The sequence below is a fragment of the Psammomys obesus genome, unplaced genomic scaffold (genome assembly GCF_907164565.1).
Source record: "Psammomys obesus unplaced genomic scaffold, mPsaObe1.curated_primary_1811, whole genome shotgun sequence".
NCBI lineage: Eukaryota > Metazoa > Chordata > Mammalia > Rodentia > Muridae > Psammomys > Psammomys obesus.
Genome location: NW_026591598.1, coordinates 1,846,751 through 1,870,669, shown reverse-complemented (window position 1 = coordinate 1,870,669; position 23,919 = coordinate 1,846,751). Strand labels below are relative to the sequence as shown.

Genomic DNA, 23,919 nt, shown 5'->3' with positions numbered 1-23,919 from the left:
TCCTCCTCCTCCTTCTCCTTCTCCTCCTTCTCCTCCTCTTCCTCCTCCTCCTTCTCCTTCTCCTCCTTCTCCTCCTCTTCCTCCTCCTCCTCCTTCTCCTCCTCCTCCTCCTTCTTCTCCTTCTTCTTCTTCTCCTTCTTCTTCTTCTTCTTCTCCTCCTCCTCCTCCTCCTCCTCCTCCTCCTCCTCCTCCTCCTCCTCCCCCCCCCCTTTCCTGGTCACCTGGGAGAGGGGAGGCTGCTTTGCACCTCCGCTGAGGTCGTAGCACTTCAACTGCCGCATCTGTTCTTGACTGATCACCTTGATTAAGCTGACTCAGCTGGCTTGTATTTTGGTTGACCATAAGAAGCACTGCTGTCCTCTGCTAGGATCTCCTAGCCTCCACCTTTGTCTCACATATTTCATGTAAATCTAGGAGGAGTGAAGGGCAAGCTTGCTCTGGAGAGGGAAGTGGTCCAGACAGATGAACGGAATCCACCCAGAGCAAGCCCTCTACAATAGTCTGTGCCATCTAACAGTAGAGCCAGCTACCTTTTGAGATGGGGCCTAACTCGCCACTTGAGAGCCAGGTTAGCACCCGAAGCAGTGATTCTCAGCCTTCCTAATGCTGAGGCCCTTTAATACAGTTCCTCATGTTCCTCATTTTATGGTGACCTCTAACCATAGAATTATTGTGTGGCTACTTCATAACTGCAATGTTGCTGCTGTTATAAATTGTAATGTAAATATCTGATGATCTTAAAAAATATATCTGATATTCAGGATATCTGATATGTGACTCCTGTGAAAGGGTCCTCCGGCCCCCAAAGAGGTCATGACCCACAGGTTGAAAACCACTGACCCAAAGGGTCTCCTGTATCCAGTGGGAAGCTGGGCTCAGTGGCATTCAAGGTTCTTTGTAATTCTGACCTTTTTTAAAAATAATGATTTATCATTTATTTTTATTTTATGAGTATTGGTGTTTTGTCTGCTTGTATGCATGTATGAAGGTGTCAGATCTCCTGGAGCTGAACCTGAGTCCTCTAGAAGAACAGCCAGTGCTCTTAACTGCTGAGCCATCTGTCCAGCCCCTGCACCTCTGATTTTTAACTCTTAGTGTAGTGTAATACGCCTTCCCTTAAATGACCTCAGAAGTGTTTCCATTTTCTCTGTCTCAGACACTTAGGAAGTTTAGTGTCTGCCCTTTCTTGACTTTGTGCATGCATGTTGACCATGTCCCTGTCTGACAGAAACATTCTTGCAAGATGGCCCAGAGGAACTGGGGGTGCTCATTCAGAGAAAGAGCTTGTTGAGCAAGTCCTATTTTAGTCTCATGGTTCCTTAAACTGCTTGTGTTTACAGAAGTTACTGCTTACTATTATTTTGGAATAGGGAACTAGATGGATGGTTTTCCGAATAAATAAAAGCAAGCTGGTCAACATACCTCTACTTAAATTCCCACATCAACCATTAATCAAGAAAATGTCCCATGGTCTTACCTACAGGCCAGTCTTATTGGGGCATTTTCTCAATTGAGGATCCCACTTCCCAGATATGTCTAGGTTTGTGTCAAGGTAACAAAAACAAACCAGGACATTAGCACATTTAAACCAGTTTTCAGTGCAGATCCAGGCTCATGAACTGAATTTGACTGTTTTAGCTTCATTAACAATTAAAATGTGCATAATTTGATTATCCTGTTTGGCATTTTCATTTGCACACACATGCACACTGCACATGCATGTGCACACAAGCCCTGGCACACATGTGGAGGGAGAAGACAACTGGAAGTTAGCTCTCTTCTATCATGTAAGTTCCTCACCAGACTTAGCAACAAGTGCCTTTACCTGCCAAGCCATTCTACACCGTCACTTGGCATTTTTAAAGCCATTGACTAGTCAGGAAGCATGAAGGTAATCCTGTCCAGTCTGCATGGACTGTCGAGGAGATTAGTAAAGCTTACAGAAGGCTGACTGAGGAGGGGGACCCTGCACGAGGGAAGCGCTGTCCTGAGGCTGTGGGCTCAGACAGGATGGACTCTCGCCAGTGCAGGCTTCCCTTTCTCCTTCCTAACCGCTGTGATGTGAACTTGCTGTTCTCTCTCCACCATCATGGGCTAAACCTGAACCTGAGAGCCAGAATAAATCATTCCTCCCTAAAATGTTATGTTCTTGACAAACAATGACAAACGGTGTCATAGTGACAAGAAAGGGATCAGCACAGGAAAGGACTCCCTCTTCCCCCCAAAAATTCACCTACAGTGCTGGGAATATAACTCAGTGGTAGAGCCCTGGCCTAGCATTCATGGCACTCAAGCTGCAGTTCTCATCACCGGGGGGAAAAAATCACCTCCAAATCATCTGCTAGAGCTATAGCAGTGGACAGGATGTGAAGCCCCACTGTTCACTGTTCACTGACTTTACCACACCAGCTCATTCGCTGTCATTCTGGAGAGCTGATTGTCCAGCCTGTGCCCCTGGTGGGACTTCAGTGTTTCTGGTCACGCTGCATTTGTTTTCACACCACCTTGATTGTAAGAAAGTTCTTCCCAGAGTGTGCTACAACCCATCTGCTCATGGGTGAAGTGCTTTGATGGCTCATCAGAGTGAGCTCATCCCTCTCCTGTGACTGCTTGGCATGTTGGAAACTACTATGCCCTTCACTGATAGGCAGCAAAAAAGACAGGCCAAATTTAAGAAAAAAATTCTAATCCCACTTCTCAGAGATAACTTTTAGTATTTAGTGATTTAGTTTATACTTTAGACACCTTTTGTTGTGTTCGATTCCTGAGACCCTGAAGGCCACCAGGAGTCGAGTCTGTTGCAAAACACATGAGGATCTTTTTATTACAAGCTAGCTTGGGCCCACACCATCACCCATGCAGCGGTTGAGAGCCGAGAGCCTCGTGCTCAGGGTAGGTGGTTGATTTAAAGAGTCCAGACCCTCCCAGGCAGGAGAATTCCTGCTTGGCAAGTGTCTATTGGTTGAAACACAAAAGGGGATGTTGCATTTTGAATTGATTAGCTATAGGAATGCCCCCAAGCCATTAACGGTCTGGCTTCCCTTGTTTGGCTGTCCTAGAGGAGAGGGGCAATCTGGGCTGGTTTCCTAGCAACTAGATCTCTAGTGGGCAGGAAAAAAATGCAGTAAGGCTGGTTCCTCCCCACAGGTGGTTGGACATGTCTCCACCTGTCCAGCCTTTGTTCAGGCTTGTGCTTTAAATTTTAAACCAGTAACTCAAAAAAACTAATTTTTAATTCTTTGGTCTCTTACTTTCCTGGATAGCCATATATTTACTTTTAAGCAATATTAGAATAGATTCATGTATGCTGTTTTAATACTGAATTTTAATAGTCAATATATCATAGAAGTAGTTCTCTTTTTTTCTTTGTTTTTGTTTTTGAGATAGGGTCAAATGTAGCTCTCACCTTGAACTGTATAGACCAGGCTGGCCTTGTACTTCCAGAGAACTACATACTTCTGCCTCAGTGCTGGGATTAAAAGTGTGCACCACCACACAGACCTATTTCTGTATCAAATGGGGAGCTAAAAATTTCATAATTCCTTTACGTAGTCTACCAATATATGTTTTAGTTTTTAGAAAGCAACACTAAGCCAGGTACAGTGGCTCATACCTATAGTGCCAGTCCTTGAGGGGCTGAGACAGGAGTGTCCCTGTGAGTTCAGGACAATCTGGGCCAAAGTGCGAACCCTATTTTTTTTAATCGTAAATAAATAAATAGAAAGTGTAATAGTAAACTTTTTGAGGAGGGCATAGGGGAGACTGGTCTCACTATGTAACTCAGGCTGACCCTGAATTCATGTGCTGGTTACAGGTACGTGCCTGCATGTCTGACGATAATGAACATTTTTAACATACTCATGTGTCCTACCTGCTCTTCCCTTGATGCATTTCTATAGGTGGCAGGGAGAGGAGTACAAAGGATTTCTTTACCTTTAAATGAACATTAAATACATTCTGCCTCTCTGCTGTGCCCTAAGGATGACAGCGCCATCAACTCCTATGACACCTACAGGTTAGCAGGAAGAAATGTGGAACAATCACAGACATAAGTACATAACAACCAAGCGCAGCATGAGTTAGAAAACACAAAGGATCAAGCTCACAGCACTTAAAAACACTACTGTTTTAATTGTATTTAATATTAGGTTTGTGGATGGGGGGATGTGGGTAGGAATGGCTGAAGCTGGTGCTTAACTATACTCTGCTTTTGTGTGGTGACGTTTCCCATAATGAAATGTAAGATGAAAAAGAAAAGACAAAAGGACTATGAACTGGTGCAGATTCATAACCAAGGCACTGTGGGCCTCACAGCTCTGAGGCAGGTACTCTGCCACTGAGCTGTACCCCAAACACTAAACAGAAAACATTTTATGTAAACAGCATGATGTGTGGATGTTGGCTAGGCTACATGGAGGATGGAGAAAAAGCCTTTTAGGCTCTGCAACAGCATGTACCAAGCCTTGAGATGGACAGGCTGGTGCCCTGAGGACATGAAGGGAAGCTGGGGTTGTGTCTAGGCATGGGTATACACACAAGACCTTGGAGGCCAGATATTCGGTACATACCTCTAATCTCAGGACTTAAGAAGCCTAGGCAGATACTTACCTGGCAGGGGAGATACTATGATCACGAAGGTGGTTTTCCCAGGGCGAGGCTTATCCATTGCACTCCGGATGTGCTGACCCCTGCGATTTCCCCAAACGCGGGAAACTCGACTGCATAATTTGTGGTAGTGGGTGACTGCGTTCGCGCTATCCCCTGTGTAAAAAAAAAAAAAAAAAAGAAGCCTAGGCAGGAGGAATGCCATAATCTCAAAGCCAGCCTGGGTTACATAGCAAGTACCAGGCCAGAAATGGACAGCTTCTGGGACCAAGGATGTAGTTCAGTTAGTAGAGTGCTTGCCCAGCAGTCACAAAGGCCTGGTGTGATGTGCATACCTGTAATTCCAGCATGTAGGGAGCATCCTTAACTACACAGTGAGCTTAAGACTGTGGTAACACAGACACCCTGTCGTTAGAAAAGGGAGGGGGACTGGAGAAATGAGTTAGTGGTTAGGAGCGCTTACGGCTTTTGCAGAGGACTGGGGTTTAGTTCCCAGCACCCACATGTGGATTACAGCCGTCCCTAACATGGGTTCCAGGGAATAGGGCACCCTCTTCTGGCCTCCACAGGTACCTGCAAGCACACACACACAGTAAACTTAAATACATGCAGGCAAAACTCTCATACACATAAAATGAAGATAAATAAATCTTTTTAAAAAAGAAATTGATAGATTCTGGAAGGTTCTGAGTACACTGAATAGGGCTTAGATGACAGATGAAGAGGTTCTTGCTCCTCTTACCCCTGTTGGTAACAAGGCAAGTTGCAGCGGGGCTGTGGCAGTGGAATAGAAGCTGGACGTTGCTTGCAAGCTTTCCGTTTCACATGCGGAGCCACCAGCCCTAAGCTATCAGAATGCGTGCAGTCAGTCGGTATAAGCCCAGATTTTTCCATGCTGGGTGGATACTTTTACACTTGATTTTTTTTAATTGATTGACCAGATCTACATGCCTCCTTCATTTTCACGTGTTCTTCATTACAGAGTCACTCCATGTCTGTTTTAGGTGTTGTTCCGTACATCCAGAGCCTGTGCCGTACTTCCTGTTGAATGTGCTCAGCAGCTGCAACCTTGTTCTTGTGCTCATAATCACTGTGTGTTTATATCACCTTTCACTGCTTTGCTTTCAAACTGGTGAGAACATTACTTCACGTCACCCCTTACCATGCTTAACTGCAGGATGATGTCTTTGTATTTTCCCCATGCCATGGCCAGTGCACAGTGGACTGTTGCAGGGGCACCACGTGCAAGCAACCTGGCTTTGCAGCAGCGGTGTCAAACACTGTGGAATCTGAGCGCCGCCATCCAGGCTAGCAGTGCGGACTGACCGTGTGTGAGTGGGGTCGCATACTGGCATAAGGACAAGGATGGGGTTTAGGTGATAATTTTAGACAACTCTGGAGGAGATAAAGCTGCTTGAAATTTTGTGTTTCTTAGAACAGTGAAACTGAGTCCATTCCACTGTAGTAACCATTTTCATGTATTTTGCAATGCTGTGAATATAAAACACGTACAATAAATTTTATTTAAAAATGAAGGAGGTGGAGGAAGCCAGGTCTTGTATATGCCTATAACACTGCAGAAACAGAGGAGAAGGATTGTTACAAGTCTGAAGCCTACCAGGGCTACTGAGATCTTGTCTCAAAGGGGAAAAAAGCAGAACAAATCACAAACTCCTAGCATTCTGTAGTATTGTGCAGTGTTGGAATGCATGTATGAATCCATTGACTATGCCTTGAGTGGAGCCGAATGGGAAATGTGGTCTAGAACCCTCATTCTGTGCCAGGCTCTTAAGTGCAGTTGTTATTTACCGTTACCCCTTTCTGTTCTAGGCAGTTGGAGCGAAATATTATAAACACATTTTTACAGATGGGGAAACTGAGACCTGGGAAGTATAAGTCTCTGAAGGTCATATGGGTAATCACTGATTGAGTTGCTTTCAACCTTAGTCTTTTCTAATTTCACAGATTATACTTTTACTAACTATACCATTTTCCCATAGTTTCAGCCATGTAAGTTGGGGAAGAGTGTTGAGGCCTGAACTCAAAGTCTAGCAAAGGCTTTACCACTTAACTCCACTCCTAGCCCATAAGTAACTTTTGTCTCGTCCCTGATAGCAAGGTCTTTTTTTGGATTATGCAGCTGGTGACCAGTAAGTCTAGTTGCTGACATCTGAAAGGGAACTCAGGTTGTACGGCAGTGCTTGAGCTCCTGCCTGGAGTACATGAGGTCACTGATTCCGACTCAGGTGCAGGAAGGGAGGGAGGGGGAAAATGTGGGTGGGCAGACTGTGGGTGTGGGGGAGGAAGAGAGGGCGTCAGCTGGCTGCTTGTTAAGAGTTCCTGCAGTTCTGTTCTGGGGCACTTTGCAGTGTGCAGACTGGATGGAAGACGGGAGAAATCCCACAGTGGTGCCAGTAGAAACTGCTTTCTCTCCACTGAGACCCAGGGAGCAGGTAGCCTAACAGTCCGTAGCTAACTCCTTTCCAAACATTTTCACTATGTTTGTGTATTTACTGTGTGAGTGGCGGGGGGGGGCACCTTTGCATGGTGGGAGGTCGTTCTTCCCTTCCACTGTGTGGCTTCTGGGGATTGTGCTCAGTCGCCAGCCTCCGGTGGCAAGTGCCTCTACCTGCTGCGCTATCTCACCAGCCCCATCTTAGCTATCTTGATTTCAAGACTTTAGAATCTAGAACACAGGAAAAAATGCCAAAGAAGCGTGAAATATTGATATTTGGTCCCATTTAAAATCTTAAAAGATTCTATGGCAGTTCTGAGAACTGTTCACAAACAGAGGAATTTGGCACCATGGGTGACCTCATTCACTCTGGTTTAGCTCTTGCATTTTGTATCTGTATGATACCCCACTACCAGAAACAAGTATATGAGTCACTGTGTGTCTGTTAGTCGGTGGGAGACTATGCAGTTGTTAGGGTCTGGAGAGACTTTTAGAAAATAAACCTGAACCTGTGACAAGAATAGCAATAAAATCCAAGCAGAGAGCACCCCCTGGTGGTGACTAGGAGGACTTGCGCCTTCTGTGCTTTTGTGTTCTGCCGTAATGAACTTTTCCTGAATCAAAATGTATCTTTCTAATAATAATTATGGATTCTAAGAGTTCCCGCAGGACTCTAACATTTGTTCATTAAGACTGCTGTCAAGAGGCCAGCCTGGTCTACAAAACAAGTTCCAGACCAGCCAGGACTACACAGAGAAACCCTGTCTCGAAAAACCACACAAAAAAAGAATTCCTGAGATTATATTTAAAAATAAACAAAACTGCTGTCAAAATACACAGGCTGTACAATTAACTGTCTGTTTCCCAGAGAGTGGGAGTCTTATTCCAAGCACAGGTCCTGCTAACACCTGTAGAGCCAGCAGTATTGGCGATGCTTTACTGCAACCTCTAATTTTGACACTGTGGTTTTTATGCCATCAGTTTCTGAGGGATGATGGAGAAAGAACTGTGTCAGATTTTTCATTCAGTCTTAGGCAGTTGTCATATAAAAGTCCCTTTTTTTCCCATATAAAATTATGAGAAGGAATTTGGGGACTTTCCAGAGATATTAGGGTGAAGAGAAATGTCAGGGCATGGGAAACTCTGTAACAGTTGTCTAAAATTCACACCTGGGGTTTCTCTCTGTACCAATAAGCACTCAAGTAGTTACATTATTTGGCAGTTCTGGATCTCGAGATTTCTGTAGTTGGGTAAAGTAGGGACGTCAGCCCAGGGGAGAGGATCTTGTAAGGTTAATGTGGATGCATATTTTATAGCTGGAGGAGAGGAGAGGATAACAGCGTTTTCAGTTTCAGCATGAGCCTAGCTGGCCTGCAAAGTTGCATATCCTTTTTCCTAGGAAGAAAGCTGAATCCAGGCCCCTCACCTTCGCAGTGCCTGCCACTGTTGGTGTAAGGTGCCCAGTTAGAGAGACTTCACTGTGTGTTTCCAGCACTCTGCTAGGGCTTTCTTCATACACGTAACAAAGTACTGTAATCTGTCTTTTAGCACTGATTAGACACTCAAATCCAGTCCTGGGTCTGCGTGTCGCATAGTAGACATAGGAGATGTCTGAAACTGGCAAATCCTGGGCAGAAAATAGATCTGTGTCTGATTGCCAGGGACCGGGAGCTAAGGGTCAGTGGGGAGGGGGTGCAGAGTGCCTGCTAGGAGGTTTGGGGTTTGAGTGATAAAACAGTTCTGGAATGACAGTAGTCATCACCATCACGGTGTAAAACTGTTCTGTGAACCTCTGTACCATACACTCAGAGTTTAAGCTGCAAATCAAACATTGATCCACGGGAATGAATAAAGTCAATAAAAAGGTTGTTGCAGTAAAATCTCTCTTATTTGGTTTTAGCAGAAATGTTGCTTGATAATCTAAGGAGCACAGGTGGGCTGGGCCATTCTGTTAATTTGTACTTGATTGTCCTGTCTATCTTCACAGGGCCACGATGGGCCTCATGGAACATTGGCGTGTTTATCTGCATTCGATGTGCTGGAATCCACAGGAATCTGGGGGTGCATATATCCAGGGTAAAATCAGTGAACCTCGACCAGTGGACGCAGGAACAGATTCAGGTATGAGTATAGCCAGTAGCCAGCTTCTCTTGTTCCCATGTAAGAATAGTTCCAGGTGAACGCCAAACTGGTCGTGAAGGTAAGGAAAAAAGAAGAGGGAAATTTAGTTGTCAAACACATTTGTCAAATTTTATTTTTTATTTTACTTACTTATCTGGGACAGGGTCTCATGGGGTAGCTACCTCTGGCTGTCCTGGAACTCACAGTGATCTCCCTTTTTTTTTTTTTTCCTTCTGGGTTGCTGGAATTAAAAGCATGTGCCACCACACCCAGCAAAGTGTTCTTTTTGTTCTTTTGAGACAAACTGAGCTAACTCTTCTGCCTTCCAAGTACTGCTGTTACAGGTGTGTCTTCCTGTTAGATACAATTATTATTCTATCAAGACTATGGCCACCTAGGACCTTTAGCATTCTCAAATATAACATTTGTAGTTTTAGATGTAGGCAGCTATTTAAAACAAAGGAACAAAACCAGAAAACCAAGGTTCAGTTCTCAGCACTGCCATGGTGGCTGCAACTGTCTGTAAATCCAGTCCCAGGGGATCAGATGCCCTTTCCTGGCCTTCTTGGGCACACCTGGTACGCAGACATATATGCCAGAAAGATACCCACACACCAAGAAAAAAGAAAAACTATGAAAGTAACCTATGGAAAAGGAAAAGCCGTGGGAACCGGGTGTTGGGAGAACAGAATGCACAAGTTTAAATCTTGGTTCTCCCATTCCCTGAGGCTGGCTCTTCCTCTGTGCAGTGGGAGCTCGGGTGATGCAAATGCACTTCCGGACTGACTTCCTGTCTCTGTGTTCTCTTTTATTGCAGTGCATGCAAGAGATGGGGAACGGAAAAGCAAACCGACTCTACGAAGCCCACCTTCCGGAGACCTTTCGGCGGCCTCAAACAGACCCGTATCTTTTCTGAAGTGGTTGCTGAATACAGTTGTAATGTTTGGGGAGAACCAGGGGAACTTCAAGGCCTAAGACTGGGTCATCTCTGCATGGATAGTCAAAGACTTTGGTTTTTCTCTTTCCTGCAATCAAAACAAAAAAAGTACTTGTGTGCTGATGTTTGGATTGTCACATAACATCACGTAGGGAAAGCTCTGGAATTAGGGCTGCAGTGACTTCACTGTGAATTCTTCCATAGAGACAACTCCAGTAGTTTCTGAATCTCTGAAACTATTGTTTGATGAAAAGAATGGCTTACTGTGCTCTGTTGAAGCCTGGCAGTTGGCAAAACTGGCACTGCTTTTTAAAATATCTCGTATGAAAGTATTGACTATTTTTGACCAGTTTATTGTTCTTCCTCCATTCCCTCAGCAGAGGCTGACAAATACAGAACAAGCCCATTTGAAGGCAGTATTTCCCAAGAACTTTGCGACTACCTTTTTAGGGTTTGATTCTGGTGGGTGTTGGTGAGACCTGTTAACATGAAAGAGACCTGTCAATCAGTCTGGCAGAAGGGCCTAAATTTACTTTTGAGAGGCTTTTAGGTGCCTTTGAAATCTGTTGGTCAAGGGCCATAAAACAAATTATTGAATTCTTTCTGGCATGCTACAGCAGCCACAGATACTGATGTCTTCAGTGAAGGTGAATCCTATGAGCTGTTGTTATCACTCTAGGGAAATCAGGAAATGGTGATTGCCTTCAGTAACCTTGAAGGAGTGATTTCAAGGTTTTGGTCAGGGGAGCTGTATATGAAGAAACAGGAGTCCTGTGGGGGAAACCAGGCAGGGAGGAAAGAGGAGCGCATTGCCACAGGGGACAGATTGATCTTTTAATTCCCACTGATGGAGACACTTTTTTGATTCATCCTTAATAAGTGTTTGCAGAGCTGTTGAAGGATTTATTCGAGATAAATACGAGAAGAAGAAATACATGGACCGCAGTCTCGACATCAACGTCCTCAGGGTTGGTTGTAAATCTTTCAAGTTTTGTTTATACTAATAAGTTACTTTTTAATTAGGCCAGGGAAGAATTAGAAAGACTTCCACTTAGTAAACAAAATACCAATGAAGTAGCAAAATGGTCCCAGATGGTCAGTTAATAAATGTGAAAGTAGCCTGTTGCGGCAGTACATATTTTAATCCCAGCCAAGAAAGGCAGTCTCTGGGAATTTGAGGCCAGCCTGGTCTACATACTGATTTCAGGCCAGCCAAGGCTACAGTCTCAAATAAATAAACAAACTAAGGCTACAAAGAATGAATGAATGAATGAATGAATGAATGAGTAGGAGAAGAGTATTGAGTCAAGGCTATGATATAGAACATGCTTTGAGCCTGGCTCATGGACAGGCAGGACAGCTACCAGACAATTCTCTGCCTTGATCTACGTTGAGAAGTGCTACTAATTCACATTTCCAAATGTTTTCTTTCCTCCTTTCCTTTTTTTTTGTTTTTTGTTTTTTTTTGTTTGTTTGTTTTAAGTTTTTGCAGTAGGATCTCACTATGCAACTCAGCCTGGCCTCAAACTCCTGCCTCTATCTTCCAAGTCCTGGGATTATAGGGATCCCATCAGACTCCAAATTTCTCCAGATTATTTTCTGACATAGACATTTTGCGTGTAATAGGTCAAGTAGAATGACATTGTGTGTATGTATATGTATGTTTTAATGTATATGCACATATGCTTTTTGTTTATAAATGAAGCCAAAAGAAGCAGGTCTAGTTAAATCATCAGTGTTTCCGTCAGTGTGACCAGCATGTTCTTCCACTGTGATGTACTCATGGCCTATGTCCCTGAACTAATTGCCCGTGGAACACTTCCTTTCTCCTGAAAAGAGTTTCAGAGGGAGATGAGTATCTGAGTACCGGTTGCCAAGTGGGTAACTGCAACATACAGGAGGGAATGCACAGTAGTTTTTGGGTAAATATGACCATTCACAATAACTGAGGAAGAAGCAGGAAAGGTGGCGTTCTAGATCGTCAATCAGCTTTTGGCAAGATTCTAGAATAATTGATTTTTTTTTCCTAGCCACAAAATTATAGAAGTATGAAGTTCTGCAGTCCTGGTGCAGGCCCAACCTACGTGTCATCCGTCGGTCTTCTAGTTTTTATTCTATTGCTGTTTTATTCACTTTCTATCTTGCATTGTTAGGGATTGACCCCAGGGTTGTGCATGCTCGGCAAGCACTCCCCCACTGAGCTATGTTGTTTATTCTTCATTGTTTTTCTACATTGTTTATTTATTGTTTATTCCCAGCCTTTGTGTATTCTAACGGATGATATAATACCCAGTGAAATCACTCTGTTTGCATGGCTCTCTAAGCCATTTCAGGTCAAAAGCCATTCCAGATAATGAAAAGTTAAGCTAATTAGAATCAGCTTTAGATGGATGTTTTGGCAGGGTATGAGAAGGGTGTTATCTGGTGAGTCTCAACAGGCAGGTAAATGCAAGGTAGTACATGCAGTTAGGGAAAAGGAATTCCTTCTCAGCTTAATATGAAGGACTACTCACAGTCATCTGGAAAAAAAAAAAAAGGCTTGCCAGCTAATCCAAGAAAGGATTAACCCCTCCACAGCTACACCCCAGAGAGCATCATCCGAAAGAATTCAGTGGGGCTGGAGAGCTGGCTCAGCAGTCAGTAGCATGTATCTGCAGCAGAAGATGAGTGCTCAGTTCCTAGCATCTGCTTCAGACAGCTCAAGTTTTTCCTGAAAGCACTAGGTATTACTATTAGTATCTTCTCTGTAAAATGTATTTTATTTATTTTTTAAAGATTTACTTATTTGTTATATATACAGTGTTCTGCCTGCATGCCAGAAGAGGGCACCAGATCTCATTATATATGGTTGGAAGCCACTATATGGTTGCTGGGAATTGAACTCAGGACCTCTGTAAGAGCAGCCAGTGCTCTTAACCTCTAAGCCATCTCTCCAACATGTAAAACGCATTTTAAATTGAAGGCTTTGGTAACTAGCAAGACTGAACACTTTTATGGGGCACTGTATGTGCCTGTGTCCTTTAAATTATTTATTTATTTGTGTGAGTGTGTGTGTGTGTACACACTTGTGCACGCCTGCTTTTATGTATGTGTGCCATGTTCATACAGGTATAGCGGTCAGAAGAGGGCATTAGATTACCTGGAACTAGAGTATAGGTGGTTGTGAGATGCTTGGTGTAGAGAGTAGAGAGAGGTGTAGAGAGAGGTGTAGATGCTTGGTGTAGAGAGAGGTGCTGAGAGTAGAACCTGGGTCTCCTACAGAAGCAGAAAGTGCTCATGACCACTGAGCCATCCCTTGAGCCCCTACATACATGTATTTTAAAAGTTATTTTGAGATTGTTTTCCACCAAGATGTTTATTTGATGTTAAATGGGACCAATAGCTTTATATTATAATCTGTGCAAAAATTATAAAACTGCCTCTTGAATTATTCTTATTTTATTTCCTTAAGTTTTGTTTCTCTAATTGTTAATCTTAAAACTAAGACTTTGTTTTATTTGAGACAAGGTCTCACTGTTGACCAAGGTGGCCTCAAATTTAGATCAAGAGCATCCTGTACCGATCTAAGTGCCAGGATTACAGATGCCAGCTACTCTGCCTGGTTTTATCCTTCCTTCCTTCCTTCCTTCCTTCCTTCCTTCCTTCCTTCCTTCCTTCCTTCCTCCTCCCTCCCTTTCTTCCTCCCCCCTCCCTCCTTCCTTCCTTCCCTCCTTCCTTCCTTCCTTTTTTTTTTTTTTTTTTTTTTTTTTGAGGCAGGGTTTCACTGTATAGCACTGGCTCTCCTGGAATTCCCTTTTGTAGACCAGATTGGCCTTGAGCTCAGAGTGCTTGCCTTTGCCTCCCAAGTGCTGAGATTAAAGATGTGTGCCACCACCACCCAGCCCTTCTTTTACTTTTTAGGACAAGGTCTCCTATGACCCAGGCTGGCCTCAAACTTGGTATGTAGCCCAGGCTGCCTGTGAACTTTTAAAGTGCAGCCTAGTTTGTGTTACTATGCCCAGCCTCTAGCTACGTTTCCTCATTTAAAAAAAAAAAATAGAGGTGAAAGGGCTGGAGACATGGTCCAGTGTTAAGAGCACTTGGAGCTTTGTAGAGGAGCAGAGTTCAGAAGAGCAACAAAAACCGAAAGGGATTTTCTTGTTTGGGATTGTTTTGAGGGTCTTTGTTGTATAGCCTAGACTAGTCTCAAACTCATAATCCTCTTGCCTCAGTCTCCCAAACGATAGGATTACAAGCACTCACCACCCTGCCTGTCTTTAGTACCTATTTTTTTGTATTCTTTGGCTTTATATAGTTATGTATAACATATAACAGATACTTAAAGGACACAGATGGGTGGCAACTTTTAAACCTCCATAGATAGCCTGCATTACAGATTTCAAGGGTGGAGTAGATCAGGCTGGCAGGAACAGTGGAGCCTTCAAATGTGTAGCCTGTCGCACGCACTCAGTATGGAGCCTAAGGAGGGTGGTCAGTGCTCACACCCCACACCAAGTTGGTTGAATTGATACATCAGAATCTTCAGGAAGCTTTGATGTCCTGCTTGCGTTTGGATTGTAGCTCCTGAAGCACTCATTGTGCTAATGCTAGGATACCGTTGTGTTGTTAAATCATTTCAGAAAGAGAAGGACGATAAGTGGAAACGAGGGAGTGAAGCTGCTCCAGAGAAAAAGATGGAACCTGTTGTTTTTGAGAAAGTAAAAATGGTAAGTGGGGAACTTCTTTCCATGTGGGTGGTCTTGTGTCCTGAGGAGGAAATCAGATGGGAGGCTTCCTGGTGGTGAGTGGGCTTGAAACCATATCACACAGTTGCACTGGGACTAAAGGCCCGCTTTAGAGATCGGCTGCTGCTTGCCCATCTCCTGTTGCTGTCTAACGTATCCTGTAGCTTCTCCCTCACTCTGTCTAGCACCCTCTGCTCCCTTCTCTTTTCCCTTCCTTTTTTTTTAAGAGAAAGAGAGAGACTTCTCACTATATAGCCCTGGAACTCATTCTAGCCTAGAACTCACAGAAACCTGCATCCCACGTGCTGCGATTAATGGTGTGCCACACTGTATCTAGCTTATGGCTCTTCTCTATGAGAGGAGGCTGGATGGAAGCTTGGAACTGTATCTTTCCCTTCTGAACAAGCTACCTGTTCCCTGCCAGTGTGTAATGGCAGCGTGCTGTCTTCCAGGCAGCTGTTTCCTCTCACCTCATCTCCCTGTGGCAGCCTGAAACGTCCAGAAGTCAGGTCACACTCACTTCTTCCCCATGGCACACACTGTGGCCGTGTCGTAGATCCTCTAGGGGATTATCTTAAGAGAAAAAAAAAATCTCTTTTATTTTTAAAGGCTGATTTACTTTTATGTGTGTAAATGTTTGCTTTCCTATATATATATATATATGTGCACCACACATGTGCCTGATGCCTGCAGAGACCAGAAAAAGGCCTTGTGTCCCCCAGAACTAGAGTTGCCATGTGGGTGTTGGAAACTAAACCTGGGTCCTCTTCAGGAGCAGCCTGTGTTCCTAACCACTGAGGCATCACTTCATCCTCAGGAGACAAGGTTTTATACTGTTGCTTGAGGAAGATTCACTCTGAATCTTGTCTGTGGGCTCAGTCCATTGTGATTTATGACAGAGTAGACTGAGACGCTTTAAAGTGATCTTTAGAATAAAGTAAAAATTTTTCTAAACAGAATGAGAAATTTGTTGGATCCTGACTTTTTCTTTAATTAAAAAACAAAACTGGGCTGGGCTAATCCTGGCACTTGGGAGGCAGAGGTAGGCAGATGTCTTTGAGTTTGAAGCCAGCCTGGTTTACATGGTGAGTTCCCAGATAACCAGGGCTACATAGTAAGACCCTGACTCAAAAACAAAACAACAAAAATGGATTCTTTATTTACCTATCAATTGATTGATTTGTGGGGATGGGGTGCATGTGTTGTAACACACGAGGAGGTCAGAGGACAACCTGTGGGTGTCCATCCTCACCTTCCAGCCTGCAGGTGTTGGGACTTGAAGTCAGGTTTGGCTTTATACACTGAACTGTCTTTACTGGCTGGCTCTGACTTTTGTACTGCTTCCCTTTGTTTGGTTTGGGTTTTAATTTTCATTTTTCCTGGGACCAAATGCTTTTTTGTTGTTGTTGGTGGTGGTGCTTGTTCACTGGATTGATTAGTTTCAGAGAGATAAGTCTCTACAGAAAGCTAAACAAGCCAACCAGGACTCTGTTTTTCATTAGTTCATGTTCTGTTCATGCACTCATGCTTCCTGGCACTTCCTGAGTCTTGCTTCTTTGGTAGCTGTCTTTGACAAACAGCCATACCACAAGAATACCTGTGGCTTTACAGTGAGGGGGTCAAAAATAACTGCTTGCTCTCTTTTATAACATTTTTCACCTTAGCCACAGAAAAAAGAAGACGCACAGCTACCTCGGAAAAGCTCCCCGAAATCTGCAGCCCCTGTCATGGACTTGTTGGGCCTTGGTAAGAATTAGGCTTTTTAACTCCCAAATTCTTACAAATCCAGTGACTTCTCAGGTACTCTAGGAAGATCAGGAGTCAGGGCTTACATTTGTGTCTACTTCACTGAGATTGTTTGCTCATGTTCCTCCTATTTAGTTCTGAACAGTTGCTCTAAGAAAGTGTTCACTGAACCTTTTTCAGAGCAACAGCTCAGTGTAGTGGCTGAGAGCATGGCCTTTGGAGCAGCGTCCCCACGGTACCACTTTCTGTCTGGGATCTTGGAGAGTTTCCTTAGCCTTTGAACACTGCTTGCATAACCATGTGTTGTGGTTTATCAGTGTCTACTTGAGATGCTGCTGGAAGGATTGCCTCTGGGGTTCCTGGCTCTTCTGCTTTATACCAAGACCTCAGTAAACACTGGCAATTTCACAAAACAACAACTTTGAGCCTCTGCCACTTTCCTCTACTCAACTGCCAGCTCCTCCACCCTTTTCTGAGATGGCCTGTTACTGTGCAGTCAAGCTCTCTCTTTGCAGTCCTGGTTTTGCCACTTTCAAAGAGAAAGCCGGGTCTGTCTCAAGTGCTGATAGTTGGTACCATCAGGTCTCTGCTGCAGATTCAGGTTGTTGACTACCATGGTTCCAATTTCTGTACTCCATTTCTCTCTGAAAATAAATCCTGCACACCTTGTCTTTCCAGTAGGCACTGATGTAACCTTCAGGCCTGAGTTTCTGCTGACCTCTGAAACAGTGGTCTGTAGCCTACTCCAGAGCACTTGTGGGAATAGGGCATGAGGCCTCTCTTAGAAAACCCTATCCACACTCCCTGGGCCAAGACTAGATGGAGCCTGTAGCCTTCCTGTGTCCGCTTCTTATCTCACACAGAAGATGGGTCTTATAGCTGTTGCATTTAATTCTGTTTTCACTCCTAGACGCTCCTGTGGCCTGCTCAGTTGCAAACAGTAAGACCAGCAATACCCTAGAAAGGGATCTAGATCTCTTGGCCTCTGTTCCATCCCCTTCTTCGGTTTCCAGAAAGGTGAGTCTTTTGCACTTCTCAGGATTCAAGAACATTCTGGAAAACTTCACAGCTTAATCATGGAGTTCAGTCATGCTTCCTAGGTGGGGCTCAACTTCTGTTTCTCTTGACTCTCTCTTTGGCATTCTGTTACCTTGTCACAGCCCAAGATTAGTTCATACTGTTTTGTCTCTTGCTCCCAAACAGTGACTCCATGAGCAGGTCTGTGTCACAGGGGTGTCACATTGTAAAGGCTGACACTTGGGGTGAGCCCTTCATGCTGATCCCCTGCCAGGGTGTTGTGGGTATGAAAGACTTGAACACCAGCAGCTCTTGTTTGTGGAATGTCCCAGAAATGGTGTCTGTGTCATTTTGTATATTTTGTTTATACTTTCATGGCTCCACAAGAATTCCTCAAAGTAGATATTTTGCAGATGTGAAACACTTAACTGTGGAACCGCTTTTGTTTGTGTTATGATAAATAGCTACTTAAGGATCTTTGTGTGAGAGAGGGGCTATGAGTTGAACCCAGGACTGGATACATTCTGGGCAAATACTTTGCCCCTGAGCTACCTCCATTGAACCAAACTCAGTTCTCTGTGCTGCATCATTTTGGGGTTGTTTTTAATTTTTTTTTCTTGTCAAGTCACATTGTTTTGTTAAAGAACAAAGGCTTGCACCAGCTTGACTCAAAGGGTTTGTCAAGTGTTTTCATGGTGACATTTTCAGGAAGATGCTGGCTTAACATGAGCCATACTTTTTTTCTTCTATACTCATCTGTTCTCCAGTGTCTCATGCTTTAACACTGTTGTCCAGGCTAACCTAGAACTCCCTGAGTAGCCCAGATAGTAGCCCAGGTAGCCTCCGATTGTCAGCCAACCTCCTGCCTCAGCCTCCTAAGTTCTGGGATTATAGGTGTGAGCTACCTCACCTGGCTCATGAACCGTGAATTCTTATCAGAAGCAACAGAAAGAGTAAGGGTCCTCACACAAAGGGCATTTTTGATTGTCCTGCTGTCTCTGCCCTAGGCTGTAGGTTCCACGTTGATTGATTTTCTTACTGCCCTCTGTTGCCCTAGGCTGTGGGTTCCATGCCAGCTGCAGGGAGTGCTGGCTCTGTCCCTGAAAACCTGAACCTCTTTCCAGAGCCAGGGAGCAAGTCAGAAGAGACAGGCAAGAAACAGCTCTCCAAGGACTCCATCCTCTCGCTCTATGGACCCCAGACGCCTCAGACGCCTGCCCAAGGTAGAGCCATAAAGTCACGGAGGTGCTCCAGGGAGGACTGACAACAAACATGAAGAATTATTTGTTGTTTTGGAATTTTATTCAGCCATAAAGAAAAATGAAATTTGAAAACAATGAACAGACCTGGAAAGTATTGTTAAGTGAGGTAACCCAGGCTCAGAAATATACATACTACATGTGTAATTTTACTCTCCCGAAGTAAATATGTGCAAAAATTATGTGCTGGAATCCATGTCTGAGAGAGTGCTTGTGGCTAGAGTCCAGGAAACTAAAAATGGGCCATGAGAGGGGAAGAAGCTTTAAAAGAAAGAGATGAGAAGGTTCTGTTTACTTGTGTGATAGGAAAATGGAAGGAGGGATAGTGGAGGAAGAGAATAGAGCATGGATAGGGTCCAGGAGATGAGGGAGAGGAGTGTGAATGAGGGAGGTCAACTGAAAGCAAGTGTATATGAAAACTTCCATACAGAAACCTATTCTGTTGTATGCTAGTTCATAAAAAGAATTATTTGTTGTGACAAGGAATAGTTCCTGTTCTAGTTAGCATTTCTGCTGCTTTGAAGAAACACTATGACCAAAAGGCAAGTCAGGGAGGAAAGTATTTATTCAGCGTATACTTCCACGTTGCTGTTCATCATCAAAGCAAGTCAGGACAGGAACTCAAGCAGGGCTGGAACCCAGAGGCAGGAGCTGACGCAGAGGCCATGGAGAGGTGCTGCTTACTGGCTTGCTCCCCATGGCTTGCTCAGCCTGCTCTCTTATAGGACCCAGGACCACCAGCCCAGGGATGGCATCACCCACAATGGGCCAGGCCCTCCCCCATTGATCACTAATTGAGAAAATGCCCTACAGCTGGATTTCATGGAGACATTTTTCTCAAAGGAGCCTTAGCTCCATTCCCTCTGATGACTCTAACTTGTGTCAAGTTGACACACAAAACCATCCAGTACAGTAACTCTGGGGTCAGGGACATTGTATATAAAAAACAAACTTGAATATGACATTGCAGGGGAAGCTGCAGAGTATAGCAGGTAGATATAATGTCATCAGAGCTATACAGTGTGCGTGTGCGCGCGCGTGTGTGTGTGTGTGTGTGTGTGTGTGTGTGTGTGTGACACTTCCATGAAGTCTGATTCAAGGTCAGGGTCTGTCCTGGAGAAGGGACTGACTAGGCCAGATTGAGGCCCAATGGGAAGCATAGAAAGGCCTGTAGAGAACTGATGCTGCTGCTTTGCTGTGGAGAACAGGATTTCGAGTTAGTAACGTGAGAACTTCTTTGGGGAAAGGAACAGCTGGTGAGTATTTGGGCTAACTCTGTGTCTTTTCCTCTTTAACAGACCCATATGTGTGTTTTCTTGGCAGCAATGTTCATGGCTCCTGCTCAAATGGCATACCCCACAGCTTACCCCAGTTTCCCTGGGGTTACACCACCTAACAGCATCATGGGGAGCATGATGCCCCCACCAGTAGGCATGGTAGCTCAGCCAGGAGCCCCTGGAATGGTTGCCCCCATGGCCATGCCTGCAGGCTATATGGGAGGCATGCAGGCGTCCATGATGGGTGTGCCGAATGGGATGATGGCCACTCAGCAGGCTGGCTACATGGCAAGCATGGCAGCTATGCCCCAGACTGTGTATGGAGTTCAGCCAGCTCAGCAGCTGCAGTGGAACCTTACTCAGGTAAGCAGCCTCATTGTACCTGGGATGAGACTTCAGAGCCTTCCTCAGTGTCCGACCTGGTACTGCTGCCTTGTCCCACAAGTCCTTTCTATACAGACAGGCAAATGCCAGAGATATGCTGTTTTTATTTCCCTAAAAGGACTGCCCGAAGTCAGACTTTTTGAAGATTCCTGAGTTCCTATAGAATGAGGTCTGTAGACTAAGTCTGAGTCTCTCTGCAACTTCTCAAAAACAAAACCAAACCTGTACAGACAAGCAAGGGGTACAAGTAAACACTATTGTGGGCTTCAAGTGACCTGATATTAGGTACAGGAACACCCAATTCCATTAAGCCAGCACCACAGAGGAAACCATGCAAACAGAGGCCTGGAGGTGATGGAACCAGAAGGAGAAAGGCCCATTCTGGTGGAGCATACTGAGGACAGGCTGAAGGCATGGCAGAGTAGACCTATAGTTTCCTGGAGCCTCACAGACATGGAACCTGAAACACACAGGTGTCCTGGTTGGTAATTTGGAAAGGCATTTTGTTTGGGGGTTGGGGGGTAAGCATAATGTAGGGAGAAGAAAGGCTTTTCATTTTGTTTTGCTTTTTCAAGACAGGGTTTTTCTGTGTAGCCATGGCTGTCCTGGAACTTACTCTGTAGATCAGGCTGGTCTTGAACTCACAGAGATCTCCTGTCTCTGCCTCCTGACTGTTAGGATCAAAGCTATGTGCCTCCACTTCCTGACAGGAAGACCTATTTTTTTTTTTTTTTTTTTTTGTATATTTGGAGAAAACTGATCCACAGTAGTCGACTTTAAATATCAGTAAGCTTTTATGACTTAAAGAACAAGAAAATTCTCTGGGCTGAGGCAACCTCTGTCCATCTCTGCTTACACGGAAATGCAGACCCAGGCTTTAGATGAGAGGGGAAGCGCTGAGACAGAGAAGCGGTGAGGCCGTGGTAGCAACTTGACATTTCTCAGGCGTGCTGGAGCGTGGGTCTGGGAAAGTGGTCATCCTCACGTGTTGCCTCCTGACCTCCAGGGGGTGCAACGGTACGGTTCCTGCAGCTTGTGATGTCCCTCAAAATTACTCTAAAGGTTTTGTCTACGTATATACGTATGTATGAGTCCACAGGAAAAAAAATCAGGTTAAAATTTTAACAGCTACTGAATTTAAAGACAAAACGTGGGTTTTGCTGTTTTTCCAGTTTTTACCTAGTTTTCAATCTTAAGGAAAATTGAAATTTTTTAAAAAAGTTGATGGAGGAACAAGAGTTTATACAACAAACATACTGGGCTCAGAGAAGTTAAAGATATTGTTTTATCTAACAAATTGTCAATCTGTCTTTCAGTCTAATTACAAGGAGGTCCCTACTGGCCCAGCAGAGTAGCACATGACCATAACCCTAGTATCATGGGGCAGAGGCTGCAAGTCTGAGGCCAGCCAGGTCAACATAATGAGTTCCAGGCCAGCCAGGTCAACATAGTGAGTTCCAGGCCAGCCAGGTCAACATAGTGAGTTCCAGGCCAGCCAGGTCAACATAGTGAGTTCCAGGCCAGCCAGGTCTACATAGTGAGTTCCAGGCCAGCCAGGTCAACATAGTGCGTTCCTGTACACACACAGTGAGACCCTGTCTCGACCAAACAGCAGAAAGACACAGTCTGTCCCACCCAGGCTACACCCCTGACTTCTCCCAGCCTCTCTGGTTGTTATAGGTGGAAGACATGTAGGTTGTTTTCCGCTTTTCTCACTTTCATTATTCAGTAGGAGGCCTCATCACCCCACCTTGCCCAAGCAAGCATGCCCAAGCACTGAGGCTGGCAACACTGCCCTCTGCTGGTGGTGAGGCAGAGCACTGCAGCAGGGGCCTGTCTGTCTTTGTTCTCTTCTGGGCAGGCTGTGGCCAATTGACAACAGGTCCCTTCAGTGAAGATATGAGGAGAGGGCCTGGAAAAGAAGAGAAATTCATTAGAGGCTTTTCTGTTGACTAGACTCAGGATTTCTTCTCCCCTCCCACAGACAGGAGGACTGGCCCCTGCCCTGTGCATCTAGTGGCTAAGTGCCCGAGGTCTGATCTGAAAAATCTCTGTCCTTTTCAGATGACCCAGCAGATGGCTGGGATGAACTTCTACGGAGCCAATGGCATGATGAACTATGGACAGTCAATGGGCGGTGGAAATGGCCAGGCAGCCAATCAGACTCTCAGTCCTCAGATGTGGAAATAAAAGCAAAGCGCCTGTATGGCTGCCACTCTCTTCAGCCCTCGCTTTCCCCCTTCCTCTTCTCTCCCCAGCCTTCCCCTTCCCTTTTTCCTACATCTCTCTGTTTGGTTTAGAAATCGCTCATTAGTCTTACGGGGTTTGGCATCCTGCCCAACCCAGTCCCTTACCAAACTCACAGACCTCTCTGTTGCTTTATGTCGGTCACGTCCCTGACTGTCCTGATTTCCTCCCCCAACCCCCATCCTCTCCCAGCACCAGCACCTTAGAGATTATTGGCAGAAGAGGGTACGTAAACTGCAGGAGAGTGTGCACACTGCTCGGCCCCTTCCCTTGAGGATGATTCTCCTCTCAGACCCTCAGAAAGGTCTGTAAAGGATGAGTGCTTGGCAGAGGGGAAAGTACAGGGTCCTCTATTTGTCTGAAGCTGTTTCTGTGTGTTGAGTTTTGCCTGAAGAGGGAGGCATAGTGTTCCCAGCTTTGTGGGAATGAAGGAAGTTCTGCAATCAGATAATCCTTGGGTCTTGGGTCAGGTTGGCCCTGGCCCTCGAGTGAGGCAAGCCCCTTCCTATGAGGATGAGCAAAAATATTACTCCACTCTGAGTGCTTTCAGGATCTGGAGCTCCAGGACTGGCTGCTTCAGTCAGCCTTTATTAGCACCAAAGATTCCATGAAGGTCCCCCACACACACACGTCCCTTGCCCACCTTCTGCCCATCTTGAACAGGATCTGGCCCTGTGGCTGGAAGACCAGCCCCCACAAGGAAACGCAGAGCTTACCGTGTGCACTGCTTGTGTGTGTGTGGATGTGTGGATCCCACTTGCCACCTCCCACCTGCTGTGGGTGTGGTTTTGGTTTTTATAGTTCTGGATTTATAACAGAGAGGAGTTAATTTATCAACAGCCTGAAACTGTTGCCAGGTTATCTTAGAGTTTAAAACTCGCCATCTCATCGATAGCGCCCTTCTCCTTTCCCTTCTCCCATCTGCCAGTCACTCTTTGATGCCCTCATGTCTGAGTGCTGTTTGCCCACCTTTTCCAGGTGTAAGAGGCAGAGAGCCTGGACAGCTTTCTCTCGGCCATTGTTCACCCCACTTGAAAACTCAAACAAGAAAACTTTGCTTCAAAGATCTCATATGTGGGAACCACAGCTCCTGGTTGCCTTTCTCCTGTGTATGTGTAAATTCCTTAATAAATCTTGCAGGGAAGGA

General features: G+C 45.0%; 1 protein-coding gene and 1 non-coding gene across 3 annotated transcripts in view; both read left to right on the top strand.

The window, feature by feature from the left end:
* Smap2 (small ArfGAP2) overlaps positions 1-23,919 on the top strand; it is a 44,890-nt gene extending 20,971 nt beyond the window's left edge. For both annotated transcript variants that reach the window (XM_055611163.1, XM_055611164.1), the window contains exons 2-10: positions 9,048-9,181; positions 9,999-10,084; positions 11,008-11,086; positions 14,738-14,824; positions 16,507-16,588; positions 17,499-17,605; positions 18,663-18,828; positions 20,188-20,504; positions 22,590-23,919. In XM_055611163.1, the coding sequence (XP_055467138.1) occupies positions 9,048-9,181; positions 9,999-10,084; positions 11,008-11,086; positions 14,738-14,824; positions 16,507-16,588; positions 17,499-17,605; positions 18,663-18,828; positions 20,188-20,504; positions 22,590-22,715 (1,184 nt within the window). In that variant the 3' untranslated portion in view covers positions 22,716-23,919. The remainder of the gene's footprint in view (positions 1-9,047; positions 9,182-9,998; positions 10,085-11,007; positions 11,087-14,737; positions 14,825-16,506; positions 16,589-17,498; positions 17,606-18,662; positions 18,829-20,187; positions 20,505-22,589) is intronic.
* LOC129680018 (U1 spliceosomal RNA) lies at positions 4,601-4,764 on the top strand. Its single transcript, XR_008720616.1, has one exon. It is a non-coding gene; the product is annotated as a U1 spliceosomal RNA (small nuclear RNA).